The sequence below is a fragment of the Rhinoraja longicauda genome, chromosome 10 (assembly GCF_053455715.1).
Source record: "Rhinoraja longicauda isolate Sanriku21f chromosome 10, sRhiLon1.1, whole genome shotgun sequence".
Taxonomy (NCBI): Eukaryota; Metazoa; Chordata; class Chondrichthyes; order Rajiformes; family Arhynchobatidae; genus Rhinoraja; species Rhinoraja longicauda.
This window is the reverse complement of record NC_135962.1, coordinates 15,741,521-15,762,805: the sequence shown is the minus strand read 5'-3', so window position 1 is coordinate 15,762,805 and position 21,285 is coordinate 15,741,521. Positions and strand designations below refer to the sequence as shown.

The 21,285-nt window shown below is 43.1% G+C and overlaps 1 protein-coding gene across 2 annotated transcripts in view; it reads right to left on the bottom strand.

Annotated features, from left to right (window-relative positions):
• The window catches only part of map3k9 (mitogen-activated protein kinase kinase kinase 9), a 73,156-nt gene that overhangs the window by 14,569 nt on the left and 37,302 nt on the right, over positions 1-21,285 (bottom strand). For both annotated transcript variants that reach the window (XR_013547766.1, XM_078407119.1), the window contains exons 3-8: positions 15,412-15,592; positions 12,300-12,448; positions 6,639-6,814; positions 4,523-4,763; positions 4,148-4,270; positions 543-696 (exon numbers count right to left, since the gene is read on the bottom strand). Coding sequence is in view for 1 of the 2 variants with exons in the window: in XM_078407119.1 (XP_078263245.1) it covers positions 543-696; positions 4,148-4,270; positions 4,523-4,763; positions 6,639-6,814; positions 12,300-12,448; positions 15,412-15,592 (1,024 nt within the window). In the remaining variant the exon portion in view is untranslated. The remainder of the gene's footprint in view (positions 1-542; positions 697-4,147; positions 4,271-4,522; positions 4,764-6,638; positions 6,815-12,299; positions 12,449-15,411; positions 15,593-21,285) is intronic.

Genomic DNA, 21,285 nt, shown 5'->3' with positions numbered 1-21,285 from the left:
CCAAAGGTTCTTAGTTGAGGAACTTCATCAAGATTGCAGGTTCCCAAAGGGGACCAATATGAAAACTTCCACAGCCAAATGTCATGCAACAAAAGATAGCCAGATTCAGCACATTAAATTACTCCACTAATACTGGGAATGCCAAGTGTGCTTATTTCTCATTTGCACCGGATACGAACTGGAACAATGAAATTCTTCCTTGCTGCAGCTTCAACAGCATATTAGTCATAACATGAGAGCAGAGAGGTTTCCCTCAAAATCAGGCTCAGCCACCCGGAACCTCCTCACCTTTCAAGACTCACCTACCCCAGGCTGTGGAAAGAAGGGATAGAGATAAAGTGGAGAGAAATGCGAGCCTTCCTGTGGACACATGGCCATCCATATGGATGGTAGATGCCACGAGATTTAGAGCATTATCCATAAGGAGTTCCTCTACCCTTTTCATCCGAAAATACCCGTATTCTATGAAAATGTACAGAAAAAAATAATTTAACATAGCAGCACAGTGGAACAGCACCAACATTGGGAGGGTCTTCTCTTACCTCTCTTCCACACCACCAAGGTCCTTCTGGTGCAAAGAGCTGGGGCCCCAGGTCCGATTTTTCTTTTTATGCCCTTTTTTCTCTTCCTCATCACTCTCTTCTCGTTGAAACACTGAACTGCGGCCCCAGGTCTTATTGCTTTCACCTGGTGTTACTATGAAGAGGTTAAAAAGATGGCCGTTTATCCCAGTAGTTTCATATCAGTCACTGGCAAAATAATTTAAGATTATTGAACATTTGGTAGGACTTTGATAAGGCTTGCCTAGCAATGATTTATATTTACTAAAGCTGACTACATAGTGCATGAAATCAATTTATTATGCATGGAGCCCCTATGCCCAATGTCCCAACTCTCCATCGATCTCCTTGCCTTCATCCACATGGTAGTGCTTCTCATGGCAATCCTGGGAATGATCCACAACCCATTTAATCACAGGGAAGTGATGGAACTTCACATCTCCCGATCTCCACCCAACGTCAGTGAACACAAATGGCTGGCAGGAGCCCATCAGAACTGAAACAGTAATTCAATTTCCTGCTCCTTAATCAGAGATGCTAACCATTCACACTGCATTTTATTTATAACGTAGTAATTCGACAAAATCGAGTATTAAATCTCATATTCCAGAAACAGAATGAAATAGCAGAACATGCCATCCAAAAGAGTAAATGTCCAATTTAAGAGAATAATTCTTGAACTTTCATTTCTTAGCCACAATTCCTAACAGATTGAAAATTTTCCATTTTATAATACTCATTTTCATTCAGTGATTGAGAGCTCGAGCTACTCCGGATCTTGAATCCAGTAATCACTAATGAAGCTTCTCCATCCACTCCCTGTGCAGAGGAATCAATAACATTAATTGTATTTATTGTATGGAAATCTGTGTGCTGCAGGTGTCACACAACTGAATAAAACCACAAATCCTCCATAAACGACTTGGTTTTGGTCTATGTCGTGCCAGTTGTCATCCTGGTATTTTTACAGCAGTGAGGACTGTGCAAGGGTCAAGTGAGAACCAAACATACATGCAGTGTTAACATGCACAAATGAAAGGACTGACTATTTCATTCACTTGCTGTCCCAGTTACAAAACTGGAGCAAGCATTTTAATTATCAGATAGGAATTATGTTAGGAATGAGAAATAAAAGTCACTGCAAAGACATCCAAATTATGACGACATTTGATCAAAATCAATTGAAAAAGTGTGTTTTACTGATATCCATCAGGTTAAAGGATTAAGGATTACACTAATCGAATTATTCGATTTCACCCACTCCAGGGAGGTGTGGGAAGTTTAGCTGCAAATAGGGAATTAACAGATGGTTTTGAAGAGAAACACCTTGTATCTTAATCAGATTGGCTCTGGACAGATCAGACCATCATCCACATATGTTTTTTTTTTTGCAAGTTAAGGAATAGATCGGGTAGTCGCACAGAGTAGGGGAATCGAGTAGGGGAAAATTAGGTTTAAAGCGAGGGGGGGGGGGGGAAGATTTAATGGAAACCCGAGGAGTAACTTTTTCATACAAGGTTGGCAGCTCATTCCACTGGAATGAGCGGCCAGAGGAGATAGTTGAAGCAGGTTCTATCGCACCATTTTAAGAACATTGAGATAGGTACATGGATAGAACAGGTTCAGAGGGATATGAGCCAAAGGCATGCAGGTGGGACTAGTGTAGAAGGGACATGCTGGTTGGTGTGGGCAAGTTGGGCTGAAGGGTTTGCTTCCACGCTGTATGACTCCATGACTCTAAAAGCATAGAAATATAGAAAATAGGTGCAGGAGTAGGCCATTCGGCCCTTCGAGCCTGCACTACCATTCAATATGATCATGGCTGATCATCCAACTCAGTATCCCGTACCTGCCTTCTCTCCATACCCCCTGATCCCTTTAGCCACAAGGGCCACATCTAATTCCCTCTTAAATATAGCCAATGAACTGGCCTCAACTACCTTCTGTGGCAGAGAATTCCACAGATTCACCACTCTCTGTGTGAAAAAAAACGTTCTCATCTCGGTCCTAAAAGACTTCCCCCTTATCCTTAAACTGTGACCCCTTGTTCTGGACTTCCCCAACATCGGGAACAATCTTCCTGCATCTAGCCTGTCCAACCCCTTAAGAATTTTGTAAGTTTCTATAAGATCCCCCCTCAATCTTCTAAATTCCAGTGAGTACAAGCTGAGTCTATCCAGTCTTTCTTCATATGAAAGTCCTGCCATCCCAGGAATCAATCTGGTGAACCTTCTCTGTACTCCCTCTATGGCAAGAATATGTAAAACAATTTAAATGAATTTGAAATTAACAATGCATTTCAATTCTTTATATGAACACCAAGATTATTCAGACATTTAGGAGCAACCTCCTGTAAGTGTTGATTGATTTGACAATTAACTAAAATTAGAAGCTAGTGCAGTTATTTGTGTGCATCCCCCCCCATCCAATTTACCCCATGTGCTTCCCTCCCCACCATCCTCCCATCACTCCACACAAAAACACACACTCAGTCGACATTTGTGTTTGAGGCAGATTTCTCCATCAATTCACCATTAACCAGCTGAAAGATTGCTTCTACAGTATATCACAAGAGCAGGTTGTTCCCATGGCAGTGAATATCTGTGTGCTGTAAAGCCTGCCATCTGGTGTCCTAACAGGGGACTGCAAATCAAAGCCTGTTGCAACCCTCCAGCGACCACTCGAGAACTAAACTCATTTGACATGCGATCATAGACACACCCCCCCCCACTCCACCCCACCCTTCCTACAGACCCATGTGAAACACTTGCTACCAACAGATAGCAGCTCTTGGGGGAGGGAAAAATGAAGTCTGGGCAATCAGGGGTCAACTTGAAGACAAGTGACAAAGGATCCATAGGACAAATGACAACTCGCGACAGCTCATATAGCTGGGTTATAAATTACCACATCAGCTACCTCAGTGAGACGCAGGCATGTGTTGCAACCGACAGAGTTAGTAGTGACCCAATAAAGGCAAATATCAAAGAACATCGTTTGATTCCAGAGAAGATCTACGCTCTTGGTTATGCGAGGATTACTATAAAAAAAAAGCTTTCAACAAAATTGTGTAAAGTGCTGGCAAAATGCGAGTGGACAGCTGGCAAAAGAAATTGAGGAAGGTCTTTGGTATCAGTGACATCGTGTGTTTGGCAGTTTGATATTCATGTATAAACATTACATCCAGAGAGCTACAGGTGGCCAATGGTTTAAGGAATTTTAATGAGTATCAATCAATAGGATTTAATAGGAATCTGAGGGGTATGTTTTTCACACAAAGGGTGGTGGGTGTATGGAACAAGCTGCCAGAGGAGCAAGTTGAGGCACGGTCTATCCAGACATTTAAGAAGCAGTTAGACAGGTACATGGATAGAACAGGCTTGGATGGATATGGACCAAATGTTGGCAGATGGGACTAGTGTAGCTGAGCCATGTTAGTCAGTGTGGACCGAAGGGCCTGTTTCCACACTGTATCACTCTATGACCCAACAGGTGATGATTGCTCACTGTATCTAGGATCAAACTGGAAGGAAAGAATGTGCACCGTTGGCTTTGGGCAACAACCCATGCACTCAGACAATACTCACACTGAAAAGCCCTGAGACGTGGGATGATGGTAGGACTTGCTGGGGGGCTCATGCTGTTGCTGATCAGACTCTTCTTCTTGTCCAGGGTGGGAGAAGCCTGCACGGTGATTTTATGCTGGAAATCTGCAGAATATTTCAAGATCACAAGAATTCAGAAGGAATTGGAGAAAGGGGGGGACAGGGAATAAATGGGCAGAAGTCATGGATGAGTAGTGCTAATGGGGAGGAGGTAGTAAAAAGAGGATGGAGTGTGAAAGGAATGCAATGACTTCGACAGCATTGGCCGTGTTGATTAACACTCTGTAGTGCACACGTGATGCGTCTAATGCTCTCAAGGGTGCAGGGAAGGGAGGACGATCAGGCAGCACAACGTACCAGAGGGAAGGCTGATTCGGTTGCCATCTTTGAGTTTGAGGCGGCTCTTTTTGAAGTTGCCCTTGCGCTTCTCCACCTTGGGTTTCTCCTGGTGCAGCTGGTGGAAGATGATGTTGAGCTCCCGCTCCAGGATGTCTATCTCCCGCTCGGCCAGCTCCTGCTCCCGACGCCGCAGCACCTCCTCCTGGTTCTTCTGCTGCAAGGCTGCACGGGACAGCTCTTCCTCCCAGCTCCGCAGTTCCTGGTTAATGCAAGGGCTATTTGAATGACCGATGCCAAAAGAACAACTGGAAAGCCTGCTAATAACTGGTTTTGTCTCTGCAGGTGTATAAGCAACACATGCTTTACTACATCTGCGGTCAGGGTTTATAAAGGAAGTGTGAAGTCTAGTGTGTGTTTATTCAGTATAATCTGAATGCCATTTGATATGTATACTGCAAACGTGTCCATCAATGATGATTCATTCCACTTTGTGCTACTTAATGTCCAATAGTTTAAAATAATGGAGCCACTGTGCACCCTGTGGTGAGGGAAGTCCCACTGGGCTCCAGGATTCTGACCCGACACGGGGCAGTGAAAGCAATGGGGGAGCAACCCTTCCTTGGTTATTGCGGAGAATCGGCATTTATGTTCACCATTTTCCCCCTCCGAGGTCCGTTATAATGAGGGTTTACTGTATTTTAAAAGAATGGTGTGGAACATGTAGGTGGTCATTGAAGTAAAAAGTGGATTAGCTTCATCACTGCTTCACTGGAGACCAATGGCAATTCCTTAAGCATGAAACACTGCCTCGCTCAGAGCACTGTACAGCATTAACTACTGGTTACTCTCTCGGCTGAAGTACAAAATCCATCATTAATTTCAATGTTCTTCCAGCCTGTTTAGGATGCACTTCAGTTCAGTGACCGCAGTGCAAGGTGCAAACAATTGATGCAAACAAATCATGCATGAATGAAAGCAAAAAATTGCTGAGAGGCACCTAAATCTGAAAAATAGGTCAGGTTAGAGCTTCACGTGCCACAAGGATTAGTGTTTGGATAAAAAAAGAACTGGAGATACTCGTTTATTCCAAAGTTAGACAAAGTGCTGGAATAACTTAGCGGGTCAGGCAGCATCTCGTGAGAGAAAAAGGATGGGTGAAGTTTTGGGTCGGGACCCTTCTTCGGAGTCTGAAAAAGGTTCCTGATCCGAAATGTCACCCATCCTTATTCTCCAGAGAGGCTGCCTGACCTACTGAATCACTCCAGCACTTTGTCTATCTTTGGTATAAACGAGCATTTGCAGTTCATTTTCTACCCAAAAGAACTGGACATAATGCTGACCTCCAGTGCTCTCACTGTGGAGTTTGCACGTTCTTTCTGCATGCTTCCCTTTCCTCCCAAATCCCAAAAAGGTGCACATTTGCAATTGGTGACTGTAAATTATCCCCAGGTATGTTGGTGAGTGGTGAATATGGGGGCAATTGATGGAAATTTTGGGAGAATAAGATTGGATTAGTGTTAATAGGTGCTTGTTGGTGAGCACAGACTCAGGGAGCAAAGGGCCCAGTTCTGTGCGGTACTACTCCACATTCCATGACCCAGATGTGGGAACCAAGTATGATTTGGTTGGGAACCAGGTGTGGTTCCCCATACATGGGAACCGTGTATTCAACCTTTCTTGTAATAGAAAGGTACATTAGCCAAAAAACTGGATGAACACAGACTATAAAAATACAGATAAATGTTTATGTAACAAAGGTGGCGGGCAGAAATTAATGAAAGGAAGCATAATGTCATCTGTCTTGATAGGAAGTGTGGAAGAGTGTATTTTATTAGATATGAAATGTTGGAAAGTATTGCCATTTACATGGATTTTGAGGAAAACAAATCAGTTCAGTTTAGTTTATTGTCCTGTATACTGAGGTACAGTGAAAAGCTTTTGTTGCGTGCTATCCAGTACGAAGATGCAGAACTAGTTCGATCATGCAAAGTAATTAAAAGAGCAAATGGATGGGGATGACCATCCTGAATGTTGGAGCAAGTTCAAGGGCAACATGATGGCACTAATCCCCTTTCACACGAGGCAGGCGAGACTAAATTGACCGGGAGCAAGAGGAAGTATTGAAATGTCCTACCTTCTCCTTTTCCCGGAGTTCCTCAAACATTTCCTGGATCTCCAGCTTCCACTCTTGCTGCAGGGAGTGGAAAGATTCCTGAGGCATTTCAAAGTAGCCAGATTCTTCAATAGCAGTGAGCTTCTCCAAGATGCAGGTGAATGATGGGCGAGAGTGAAGATCGGTGTTCCAGCAATCTGAAGCAAAACCATCAATTGTATTCCATTATTGAATCATCCTACCACAACCAGAGAGCAGTGCTGAACTACTATCTATCTCAGGGGCCTCCAAACTTTTCAGCATGGGGGCCACATTATATATTTGGCACAATTTTGCAGACCAGAGGAAAAAATAAAGAAATGTCAGTTTTATAAATTTAATGAACTCAAAAAAGAACTTCAGTAAAACAAATGGAAGAAATTCAAAACAAGGTCAGGTTAGATTAGATTAGGAAAGGTTAAAATAGGTTAGGTTAGATTAGGTTAGTTTACATTAGTTTTATATGGCAACAAATAAATAATATTAAGTTTTTAAAAAGAGCTTGAAATATTGGAATATATATATACACTTGTGGGGGCTGCTCCCTCCCTCCTTCTCTCTCTCCCAGCGCCAGCGAGATCCGAGCCGCTCCTTCACTCTCTTCCCCGGCCCCGTCTCCCTTTAACGCAACGAAATATGAACAAACACAAGTGTTGTAGTTGTTCAGAAAGGCGTGAGCGGCGGTGGCGAGGAGGGAAGTTTCCTTGAGTTTGTTGTTTGCGAGGGGGCGCTGTGATCTCTTGCCTTGTCTGGTTCAGTGGCGATTGGCTCTCCGGTGAACCTTCGCCGGCAACTTCTGCCTTCAGTCCCCGCAGCCGCCGTGGCGGATCCAGGGCTCTGGGACAAGTTAAAGAGTCGGGGAGAGCTGAGGGGAACTCGCTACTAATTAACCATATACGTACCAAATTAACAGTTTTGAAAACAGTATTTTCTTACCAATGCGGAGGAAAAACTGGAAAAAACGGACGATACGAAGGTTTGTTTACACCTAGCAGATCAGCTGGCGACAATTCTTTGCGACCTATGACCTGTGCATGCTCAGTTGGAATACCGAACATGCTTATAGCCCGCCACACAGAACGTGTTAAGAGCTTGCTGCGGGCCGGATAAAATGTTGTGGCGGGCTGGATGTGGCCCACGGGCCATAGTTTGGAGACCCTTGATCTATCTTTTTGGTAACCCTCAGACTATCCTTGATCGGACTTTGCTGGCTTTACCTTGCACTAAACGTTATTCCCATATGATGTATCTAAACTGGAAATGGCTCGATTGTAATCATGTATTATCATTCTGCTAACTGGATAGACACACCAAAAATAATTTTCACTGTACTGGGGGACACATGACAATGAATTAAACTAAACACAAATTATTTAATATTTTGTATTTTCATATTTTCTGAGACATAAAAGTAGGACATCAAGATTACACCATCTCACCAAAATGTTTCATTCCCCCTAATAGTTTTCCTGGTTATCTTTGCTTCCCACTTACCCATCAACTCCCTCAGATTCTACCATACTAGGGGCAATTTACAGCAGACAATTAACCTACCAACTATCATATCTTTGGAAGGTGGAAGGAAACCAGAGCACCTTGGGAGCTATCCACAGAACCAGAGCCAGAGGTCAGAATTGATCCTGGATCACTGGAGCCTTGAGAAAGCAGGTCCAACAGCTGCCCCACTGTGCCATCCACAGTAAATAATAATTTCTCCTGATTCTGTTGTGGACTCGACTGGAAGGGTGGCACAATGGTAGAGCTGTTGCCTTACAGCGCCAGAAACCTGGGTTTGATCCTGACTACGGGCGCTGTCTGTACGTAGTTTGTACATTCTCCTTGTGACCGCGTGGATTTTCCCCAGGTGCTCCGGGTTCCTCCCACACTCCACAGATATACAGGTTTGTAGGTTAATTGGCTTTGGTAAAGATTGTAAATTGTCCCTAGATTGTAGGTTAGTGAAAGTGTACGGGGAAATTGCTGGTTGGCCCAATTGTCTGTTTCCCCACTATCTCAAAAGCAAGCTAACCTAAAGACTTCCTGAAGTAGTAATAATGAGGGACCCTGTCATTTCCCCCCAAGTCCCAAAATAATCACAACCTCTGACATTTCGCTTGTGTCCCATAATGAAAATAAGAGAACATTTACTTATCATTCTTGAAATGGTTTAGGCATTTAATCCACATGTTAAAATGACATGCCTTGACACACAGCTCATTACCCTGCTAATGAACACAGTAAACAGATTCAAATTGGGAGATACTTGCTTAGAGTAACTCAACCCGCAGGGCAGCACATTTGAAAGAGATAAGAACATATTTCAGAGCTTGCAATTATTTGTAAATGGCTATTGAAAGATAATGTGCAGAAGGGGCACAAAATATGCTTTAAAAATTTGGTCTCGACATCTTCATTAGATTATTTTCTAATTCAGTTTTGTACATTTGTCAAGAGTGGTACAATTTATTTTTCTGTAAGAGATAACAAAACAGATGTACAGTGGAATCCTCAGATGCTTCTTATGGCAAACTTATGAAACATGGATACAGCCAAGAAGGTCCCAGGTCAATCCTATCTGCCAGGATTAATTGGTCTCAGACCTAGCATCAGTATCAAAAGCAGAGCAAAACAATTTGGCAATTGCTCTGCTCTTGACTGCCTGAACCTGCAGAGAGTAGTGGACTCAGCCCAGACCATCAAAGGCTCATCACTTCCTTCCGTCTAATCCATCTTCACTGTGTGAAGGTTGGAAGTACCATGAAGGATGCCTGGCCCCTAACCATTCCCTTTTAACTCTGCTATCTCTGGGAGAGACAATAGAGGAGAGAACTAGATAAAGGAGCTTCAAAGACCAAATGTCCACACTTAGGAACATCTTTTACCTTCTCACTATGAGATTCCTAAACGAATTACCTCTCTCACACTCCCTTCCTGGAGGTGCTGTCACATACTCTTAACGCAACCTTATTGCTTATTCTGCAATTGCACTTAACTTTTATTTGTACCACTTCAGATTGCATATCAAAGTGTGGACCATTCTGCTGTTTTGCATTTGTCATTATATTTATTGTAGTAATTATGGGGTATTTATTATTTACTCTCAGCTTCAAGCCAACAAGGAATTTCATTGCACCCTCGTGTACATGACAATAAAACTAATCTAAATCTTTCATGGTTACTACTTTTTACTCCAAATCTATTTTAAATAATCTAATTTAAATTCCCTCACTGGCTTGTTGGAATTGAACAGCCTGCCTCTGAATTGTTAATCTTAGAACCCAATCCAGGTTTGCACCCACAGCTATTGACAAAGAGTTTAGAATGATCTACACCATTAAGGAATCAAATGCTACCCAGGGTTAAATAACTTGTCATTGATTGCTGTCCAAGTGTACTCGTAGAAAATGTGCCTTGACGGAAGCTCTAAAGAACTTTCTGAGCCCTTGGAACTGTGTTGTAGAGAGGGTGCATTCAAGTGCCAAAGTGAGTGATGTGGAGAAGCTGCAAGGCAATGCTAAGGCCCAATGAAAGGTTTTCAGCATCCCCCAAGCTTTAATAGTTCAGTGACATTCTCAGGGATTTGATGCCATGCCAAATGAAAGGCTGCAGGTTTATTTGCACATCATCACTGTCCAGAGGCAGTCTTGAACCCCTTCATCAGATTCTTGCTGCACCCAGCATTATAAACTAAACATCCAACAGTGTTAAATAAAAGACGCAGTGACACAGCTGGGAGAACTGCTGCCTCACAGCTTCAGAGTCATGGGTTCAATCTCAACCCCTGTTTGGTTGGAGTGTGAGTGATCTCCCTGTGACTGTTGGTTTCCTCCGAGTGCTCTGGTTTCCTCTCACATCCCAAAGACATACAAGTAGATAAGTTAATTGTCTACTATAACATTTCCCTCGTGTGTAGATGAGTGGTAGAATATGTGAGTTGTTGACAATGTGGGGAGGATAAAATGGGATTAATATAGGATGAGTACAGATGGATGATCGATGGTTGGTGCAGTCTAGGTGGGTCGAAGGGCCAATTACATTGTATCTCTCTAGGACTCCATGACACTCTTAACTATTACACAACAAAAGCACCATTGGTCTGTACTCCGAGGAAAATTTGATAGATGTTGCAATCATTTGTGCATGCAAGAGGTCTGTATCTGAATGGTGGCTGCCCCAACTCAGTGGTAAACACACCATGATGGGTCAGGTTTATCTCCAGCTCGAGAAACATCAACACACGAGGAGGGACCACGAGGCAGTAGAGGAGGAGCACCACACTGTCTTTCAGTCGAGCTGCTATCCTGAGGCTTGGCCTGTCCTCGCAGGGAAATATTAGCAAAAATGGTTGGGGAGTTCTCCAGGAGTCCTGACCAACATTTATCCCTCAACCTGCCCTCCAAACAGATGACACTGATTATTTCATTGTTTGTGTAGGAAGGAACTGCAGATGCTGCTTTATACCGAAGAGAGACACAAAATGCTGGAGTAACTCAGCAGGTCAGGCAGCAGCCCTGGAGAAAAGGAATAGGTGACGTTTCGGATCGTAACCTTTCTTCAGAATGTTTGTGTGCATATTGATGGGTTACCTACTCACCCATAAGCCCTTGGAACTGTGCCTAAGAGATGGTTCCCTCAAGTGCCAAACTGAATGAAGTGGAGAGGCAGCAAGGAAATGCTAAAGCCCAAGTAAAGGTGACGAACATCCCCCAAGCTTTAATATTCCACTCTCAAGGATTTGAGGCCATGCCAAATGAAAGGCTGCAGGTTTATTTGCACATCATCACTTTGTCCAGAAGTAGTTTGGTTAAGAAAGTCAAAAAAGGAAAAATAAATAAATAACTGGGCTTGCTTTCGAACCATGGTGAAATCTTCAAGGTATTTTCAGCATTTACTTATTTGAGAGTGGAACAATGATTAATTAAAACATGATGTTTAGTAGTAGTTGAATAACATTTCTGGTTGAAAAGCATGAATGGGGATATTTCCACTCGCCCTTCCATCACCTGTCGTGCAAATCCCAATCCAATTCTTTTCAATCCATAACAATTATCACGCCTGTATCTGGGCATCGCACTTTAATAATGTGAACCACCTTAAACCAAAGAATGAATGGGCATGAAGGCTCTTTTAGTGATCATCAGTGAGATAATCAGTTCTGAGCATTAATTTCTCACATCATTTTAACATTCTTCTTGGCAAGCACCAAGTTACAATGGAAGAACAATCTACATGCAGAGACACTCTGCTGTATCATTTCTGTGCCACTTTAAAAGCTGAATGTTTAGCTACAACCCTACTCAAAGATTTAAGATTGTCACTGTGCTGTCTAAATATAAAACGCTCGATTTATAAGCACTTGGTCCCCTCAAATAGACCTGTGCTCTGGGAAGAGGGGGCGGTAATTTAGATCCTTTGTGCAATAAGGAAAACCCTCAAAGTTGCCCTTTAAACTGCAGGAAAAAATAAAGAACAGCGAGCTAAAGTGATGATGTTACATTTTGTAAAAAAAGCATTGTGTGGTCCTTGACAATAAATTTTGTAAAAAGTCACAGAATGTTGAAACAGCTTAATTTTGTTTTTAATGGGTTTTTTTCATTTACAGATGAGAGAATGCTTCAGTCCTGGTGAAAGTGAACACCTTACCTTCCATGAGTTTGCTGAAAAGCTCTGGACAGGTGGAGGGGATGGGAAGGGCCAATTTGTTCATAGCCACACCATAAGCCACAGCCAGCCCATCGATCCCTCTGAATGGAACCTCTCCTGTCAGCAGCTCCCACAATAACACTCCATAGCTAAGAACAAGAAGGCGATTGGTTTTATATGAAAAAAGTTTTCACTTATACAATATATTGCAACATTAAGAGCTGTGGTCTTCAAGTCAGAAAGGCAATCAAACACCACTTTAAAAATAAAAACATATGATTTATAGATCAACGCGGGAAATAAGCAGTTTCAATACAAAAATTTCTTTAATTGGGCTTTTCTCTCAAGCATATGCGACCAAGATTTTTACTGCATTTTATTTTTAAATAAAATGTAATGATTGATGGATTCTTCCATTTAGAACGGAACATTTTGAATGATAGGATCACACATCACGTGCCAAGCCAGGACCCTTCTTCAGACGGGTTTAACATAAGGGAAAAAAGATGCTTTAGGTGATGATGGTTGTCTAGAAGATACACAGTATACTTGCAAGATATCTGAAATGAAGCGAAGAACCAAAATGAAGATAATACATGTAAAATGGTGGCTGGATGCAATGCGCAAGATGGCCAGTGGAAATGAGAGAACCATTCAACTAAAGAGGAGGGGAAGTGATGGAGAGGCACAGGGAGGAGAGAGAATAAGTAGAAGTTAAAGAGGAAGCAAAATTTTAGATACCTTCTCAATGCTTTGTCATCTCCAAGAACAACATAAGCTTCCGAGAATACCCAAAGCTCAAAAATATTTTCTGACCTGATCTAATGTTATCAATGTACATTCCTTACTGAAGCACTTGCTCGAAAGGATTGCCATGACACATAGCAAAACAGAAGAAACTAGCTGGTGGGATGCAGAGGCGGATGTGGAGGTGTATGTGATGACAACTGGTGACGCCAGATACTTGTTGGTCCAAGGGATTTTAATGACACTATTGCCTTTCTTCTGTGCAGCATGCTTAGTGGTTCAAAGCACTGGGTGGATTCCACCCTTTTGTAAGTTATTTTGGGTAAAAGGCTTTAGTCTGGAAAATTTTGTGACTTTATTTTGTACATTTCAAATAAATCACCTCTCAATGTTCTGAACTCGAATGAGTATAGATCCAGTCTGCTAAATCTCTCCTCGTGGAATAAAGCCACAGCCCTCAGAGTCAATCTGGTGAACTGTCACGCACTCCCTCCATCGCCAGCGTATCCCAACTTCAGAGAAGGCCAGGCCTGTACACAATATTCCTGACAATCACACAGACACTATTCATCTTTCTATCTTTGTCCCGCCCCCTCCCCTGACATCAGTCTGAACATGGGTCTCGACCGGAAACGTCACCCATTCCTTCTCTCCAGAGATGCTGCCTGTCCCTCTGAGTTACTCCAGCATTTTGTGGCTACTCATACTCAAATCCACTTGCCCCTCAAGAGCAGCTGATCAGTCTGAGGAAGGGTCCTGACCCAAAACATTACCTCACCATGTTGTTCAGGGATGCTGCCTGACCCACTGAATTATTCCTTGATGTCCTTTTATCTAAGCCAGCATCTGCATTTCCTTCTTTCTGCAGCAGATATCGGAGTTATCTGTCATTCTGCAGCAGTCCAGACTAAAGCCTTTTACCCAAACTCTGTAGGGCTCAGCTACATGTTGGGGATGCAGACAAGTGCGGCATATATTCTGAATGATACAGGTTCAGCTCAGGCTAATGCCCACCCAGTATAGTACTTTATGCAAGTCAGTGTTAACAAGTGCCACCTGCTCCGCAACAGATGGAGTCTTCATGCTATACTGCGTCTTTATTCCGCTGTTCTTTGCAACTATCTCTGGGCTGGGTATGGGAAAGGGTACAAATGCACCAAAGCTTATTGGGCACCATATTGAGAAATGGAATCAGCGAGTCAAAAAAATGAACAAAATGTTGGCCCTGTGGTAGACCTGCTGCTTCACAGCTCAAGCAACTCACGTTCATCTATGACCTCGGATGCTGTCTATGTGAAGTTTGCATATTCTCATTGTAACCTCTGGGTGCTCCAGTTTCTTTACTCATCTCAAAGACATACGGGTTATAGAGTTGGTACATCAATTAGAAAGTACACATTCCCCACATTGTAGGCAAGTGTTAGAACCTGTTAGATGAATGGGAATGAGGTCTGAATCCAATGGGATGAGTGTAAAATGGGTGTTTCATGGACAGCAAGGGTTTGGTGGGCCGAAGGACCTGTCTCCATGACTCAGGTCGGAGTTAGTGCGTAAACTTTCACCCTCACAGTCAGCAACCCACAAACTCAGCAAGTGGTTCGCACCAGTTATCATTGAACTGAATTTCCACCACATTTAAAAGCAAAAGTCAAGCTTCCTTGCCATCAATCACCCTTGTGGCAGTGATGGCTCAGGTCAGGGACTGAGTGAGGACTGTGCCAGCAGGTGACCAGTTACTACTTTCATCCTTTTCATCTGCTTATTACCTCTTGAGCATGAAATTCCAACGGAATTTCCCAGCACCAAGAGATGATGAACGAGGGACGATCTTATCGAAATACCCAAAACTGTGCAGGAGAAAGAAGGATAGAGTTTGGAATGTTTTCACAAGTGGAAGTGCCTTGAATGAAGAGGCCTAATTACAAAATTAAGCGGCTGATATGTGTACATCTTTTTCCAGGGGATGTTATCACCTGGAAGTCTCTGCCTTAGAGAGTTGAAGGTCAATGGGCCTGTTTCTGCGCTGAATCTTGAAATTAAATTAAACCTAAAGACACCAAGAGATGACGTGGGAAACCTGTAGAATTTCAGTGAATAATTACATTGAAATTGTGAACATTTCTGATGGTTTCAGCTCTTCTAAAATAACCCACAAAAACCCTGACATCGGCCCATTCCTGCCCTCATATCAATTTGCTTTTGTCTGTAGAAGTTAACAAATTCATACCCATTTCATGCATTTGCGTCATTCCACTCATGAACGTTGGAGCAAACAAAGAGACACTCCCACACCCTCCCCCTTCTCAAAGTTAGTGAATCTGTTGGCCAAGGGGTAGATAAACAACAGTGATGGACATCCTCTTACCTCCAGACATCACTTCCTTTGGAGAACATTGAAGACCGGATGACCTCTGGTGCCATCCAGGCATAGGTGCCCGCGGCACTCATCTTGGTGGTCTTGTGCCACTCACGTGCCAGGCCAAAGTCCGTGATTTTCAGTGTTTTGTTATTCAGTCCGTCATTCTCCACCTTCTCGTGTATCAAAACTATGAGGGGAATGAAATGGAGCAAGAATCGTTAGTCTAAAAGCAACCATCCCCGTTGCTCACCTCTTCAAAACCAAATGGATGCTCGTGCATGGTGAATCTACACAGAACGTGGCTGCAAAAGTGGACATACCATTCCGCCCATCAAGATGCCATCACACTTAATGAAACAGAGGAATTTTACTTATGCACAATCCTATATTTACTACCCAGCAATCATATGTTAAAGGTTAACCTGACTCTGTTTTGATTTTCGTGGGATCTTGCTGTGTGTAACGTAGTCAGCCCCCAGCCAGCCAAACAACAATTACTGTGGTTCAATGAAATCAAGAGTTCATAGTGTTTAATTGCCATTTGTACCAAAAGCAGAACAATTAAACTCTTACTTTGACGTTTAATGGCACTGGGCCTATACTCATTGAAGTTTCCAAGAATGAGGGGGGACCTCATTGAAACTTACCGAATAGTGACGTGCTTAGATAGAGTAAATGCGGAGAGGACATTTCCAATAGGGCAGAGTCTAGGACGAGAGGTCATAGCCTCAGAATTAAAGGACATTCCTTTAGGAAGGAGATGAAGAGAAATTTCTTTAGGTGAATCTGTGGAATTATTTGCCACAGAAGGCTGTGGAAGCAGTCAATTGATATATTTAAGGCAGAGATAGAGATTCTTGATTAGTATGGGTATCAGGGGTTATGGGGAGAAGGCAGGAGAATGGGGTTAAGAGGGAGAGATAGATCAGCCATGATTGAATGGCAGAGTAAACTTGATGGGCCGAATTTGATCAGATATTGCTAATTTTCAGAATAGGTCATCTATGAATAAACAGAAATTAACAATTGAATATCATGCACATTCAAAAAAAGGCTGGTCATCTGCTCCATACCCACAGCACTTGACTTCAGTGCAGTCCTTCTGTCACTTATGACATGACTTATTCTTACTTACATTAATTAAATTAATGGGAAGTGAAGAGAACTCGAGGGACTAGAAATACTGCAGAATACCTGGTCTTCTCCAGAAACTTCTACAAGAGACACAGTATCAGAGACTGCAACCACTAAACCGACAGCCGGTCATTTTTAACAGGTACTACAATTAGCTGCAGAACCTATATAAAGAATTAGTACTCAGATTGCCAACCATGTGTGGAACCCTTAAGGCATGCGAGAATCACTTTCCCCAAAACCTCAGTACTCTGTCTCGCATACATAGGATGGTCCTTTGCAAGTGCCCAGGAGACCATATGTTGAAGTCAATTAACCCCCTCAGGTGTGCAGATAAACACAAAACTGCTGAAGCAACTCAATGCGTTAGGCAGCATCTCTGGAATTAAGGAATAGATGACCTTTCGGGTTGGAACCCTTCTTCAGTCTAAGCCCAAGGGTGCTTCCAAAACTTGTTCTGATGGTCTGAAGAAGGGTTCCGACCCGAAGCGTTACCTATTCCCTTTCTCCAGAGATGCTGCCTGACCCGCTGAGTTAATCAAGCATTCTGTGGCTATATTTGATATAAATCAGCATCTGCAGTTCCTTCCAACACACCCACATTGGCAAGTATAAAGACATCACTGACCCCTCCAAATACGACGTATTCCATCTCAATGCAGCAATGTTGGCTATTGTGCGATCTAATAAAGCCAATTATGGACAAGGATGCACACATGCTCCCTTAAGAACGTTGTGTTTACAAACTCCCTCCCCTGCTCATCTTTCATTTTATAATCAATATACTTCCATACCCGTCAGCGAGTTAGTGAATTGGAATTGACATAAGGACGAGGAGAATGCCAGTTATGAACCAGCCAGTGGAAAGACAGTACATGATTACAATCGAGCCAATGACCACTGCTACATTGCAAGTCTATTGGGTCAGGATGAGAGCAGACTTGACTGTGATGCCTCTCACAGATGAATAGCCTTACAATGCAGATACAACTATTGTTTATTGGAGAATGGTAGTTCACTGTCTCTCTCGAATCCCTTTCAGGATACAGGAGACCTGCCAAAGACAATACATGAAATTCAAAGAAATGAATTCCTCCTATATGCATTATAACGAGCATTATTCTCAGCATTCCAGGACCTTTCCTGCCACATTAGTCCGCGGCGTTTCCAGTGAGCTGGAGTCTGGCTCACCGCTGTGTAGTTGTGCAGCCTTCCAGCCACTGCTTGGTGCTCAGGGGCTGCAACAACCAGTCAGAGCAGGCTGATCAAGCCAGAGCACAGAGAACCTGGAAATCAGCACTGACAAACGAGGGGCCTGCCCAGGCCGTGGGAGATCATCAATAACCAGTCCCCTCTAGCAAGGCTAAGTGCACAGCTAAGCACAGTCGGAAAGAGAAAAAGCCAACAACAGTACCAGAAGCTCCATCTGCTGTAGAGGCTGAAACATGCAGACTTAAAACGACAAAATCCGCCTTTTCCCATAATTATGAGGTAAATTAACTTGAGAGCTGCAGCACGTAAACAGCCCTTTGGACTACCAAGCCCGCGCCGACCAAAGATCACTCCGTACACTAGCATTACTCTACATACTGGGAACAATTTACATTTTTACCGAAGCCAATTAACCTACAAACCTGCGCGTCTTTGGAGTGTGGGAGGAAACCAGAGCACCCAGAGAAAACCCACACGGTTACAGGGAGTACGTACAAACGCCATACAGACAGCACCCGTAGTCGGGATCGAACCTGGGTCGCTGGCACTGTACGGAACCTACACAATATGCGGTGCTGTGCAAGGCCCAAACTCCACTGCTGAATTTTGCTGCAGTTTGGTAGAATTCCACCAGGTGGAAGTAAAAGCACACTTATGCTTTTCCAAATGGGAAAGTGCTAACTTTAATTCTTACCATTCAAATACTGCATTTGTCTTTTCAGGGTAGAGTATTCTCAAATCCCATTCCAGAGACTCGAGCATACAGTTCCACACTAATTAATAATTGGAGAGTGCCACACTGTTAGAGGTGACAATTTTTGATGGCTGTGAAACCAAAAAAGAGTCCACATGATACAACACATGAAAATGAAGCCAAAATAGCTCATCTGGCTCTATCTAAAAATGTACGAATGTGACCGAGTCTCCGCAGATCTCGTGGGTAGAGCACTGAACGATTTGCTGTCCTCTGCCCATTGAAGCGACGACATTTCTTTGATACTACCTGACCAATTATTCTGAGATCATGCTCCCTGGCACCAGATAATTCAACCAGAACAAACGTAATCTCTGTATCTACCCTGCCAAGATTCGAAAGAATTTTGTACATTTCAAATAAATCACCTCTCAATGTTCTGAACTCGAGTGAGTATAGATCCAGTCTGCTAAATCTCTCCTCGTGCAACAAAGCCACACAGTCAATCTGGTGATCCATCACACACTTCCTCCATCGTCAGCGTATCCCAACTTCAGAGAAGGCCAGGCCTGTGCACAATATTCCTGACAATCACTCACAGGCACTGCTCATACTCTATCTTTCTATCTTTATGCCGCTCCCTCCGATGCTGCCTCAGTATCTCTGGAACTCAGTGGGTCGAGCAGCCTCTGTGCAGAGAGGGCGGTGGAATAGTTGACATTTGGAGTGAAAACACTGTGTCAGGACTGAGTATGGGGAGTGGAGATAACCAGAAATAGAGGAGAGGAGAGAAGTGATGAAACAAGAGCTTGAGGTGATGATTAAGATGGAGCCAGGTGGGGGAGGGGTGAATTTGGGAGAAAAAGGCAGACAGATGATAAATAAAGGCGGACAGCATCAGCAGTTCCGTGTCTCCATATCATTCTAATTGCTTGCTGCACCAGTTTGTTATCTTTCAGCAATTTATGCAGGAGGTCATCCAGGTCCCTCTACATGCCTTTTCAATTTAAAATAAATATTCCAACTTTCCATTTCATAAACATAACAGTTCAGCACAGGGACAGGCTCTTTAGCCCATGATGTCTGTGTTGAACATGATGCCAAATTAAACAAATTATTTCTGTCTACATAGCCCTCCATTCCCAGCTTATCCATGTGCTTATCTAAAAACCTCTGAAATGCCACTATCGTATCTGTTTCCACTACCACCACTGGCAGAGTGTTACAGAAACATACTTTTCTATGTTTTCTATTCCCTTTTCTAAACAAGACTTGCCGCTCCAGCATCTCCTTTACATTTTCTCCCACTAACCTTAAAGTTATGCCCCCTAGCATTTGAAACTTCCACTCAGGGGGAGAAAAAAAATTTGGACTGTCTGCCCAATCCATATCCATGATTTTCTTTCTCCAAATTGCATGATCACTTATTTTTCTGCATTATATAGTTTAATGGCTATAAACAACTTAGGTAGCAGTTTTCTCATTTATCCAGGTCCAAAATTTAGAATGGTAACAAAGTGCATTACATATGAGCAGATGATAGAAATAGTTACAAGAAAAAAAAAAGTAGAGTAAAACTCCAATAATTCCCTATCTGATTGTTTGTAAATTCTGATAGTTAAACATCTGGCTCACTGAGGGCTGATTCCCACTCATCGCCCAACATACCCCAGCCTGAGTTCCCTCCCTGTCTTGAAAGTTATTGGGTTCACTGGAAAATACTCTGCACTTGGTAATGAACAAAATCACGCAGATTAAATTGTTTTGTCGACATTTTGGGTCGAGACCCTTCTTCAGACTTGTTCTCCGCCTGAAAAGTCACCTGTTCCTTCTCTCCAGAGATGCTGCCTGACCCGTTGAGTTCCTCCAACATTTTGCGTCCATCTTTGCTTTAAACCAGCATCTGCAGTTCCTTCCGACACATGGATTAAATGGTTGTTTTGCTTTAAGTGGGATAACATCCAGCACTCCAAAATATCTGCTAGCCTAACCCCAAACAGCCCAGACGTTTACAATGCACGGACTTGTTGTGGAGGTAGATCTTTTTTTAAATATAGTAAATGGTGTACAGGTATCTGGCAAAGAAGGGCAACACGATGGTGCAGTGGTAGTGTTACTGCCTTATAACGCTTACAGCACTGGAGACCCACGTTCGATCCCGACTACGGTGCTGGCTGTACGGAGTTTGTACGTTCTCCCCATGAACTGCATGGGTTTTCTCTGAGATCTTTAGTTTCCTCCCACATTCCAACGACGTACAGGTTTGTAGGTTTATTGGCTTGGTAGAAGTGTAAATTGTCCCTAGTGTGTGTAGGATAGTGTTAATGTGTGGGGATCGCCGGTCTCGTGGACTCAGTGGGTCGAAAGACCTGTTTCCGCGCTCTATCTCTAAAAGTAAAACTGAAAAGACTAGAGGAAGAGATGTAACATAGAAAATAGGTGCAGGAGGCAGCCATTCGGCCCTTCGAGCCAGCACCGCCATTCATTGTGATCATGGCTGATCATCCACAATCAGTAACCCGAGCCTGCCCTCCCCATATCCCTGATTCCGCTAGCCCCAAGAGCTCTATTTAACTCTCTTTTAAATTCATCCAGTGAATTGGCCTCCACTGCATTCTGTGGCAGAGAATCCCCCAAATTCACAACTCTCTGGGTGTGGCAGAAGAGATTAGGTGAAAATGAGGGAAAGTGATTAATGAAAATGAAGCACCAAGAGAGAGAGAGAGTAGCAGAACAGGACAGAGAGACTGCAGAGTTATCTCAAAAAACTTTACTTCAAAAATGTTTCATTGTCATATTATGACAGGACTGGAATAATGAATGTTCTTACTTGCTGCAGC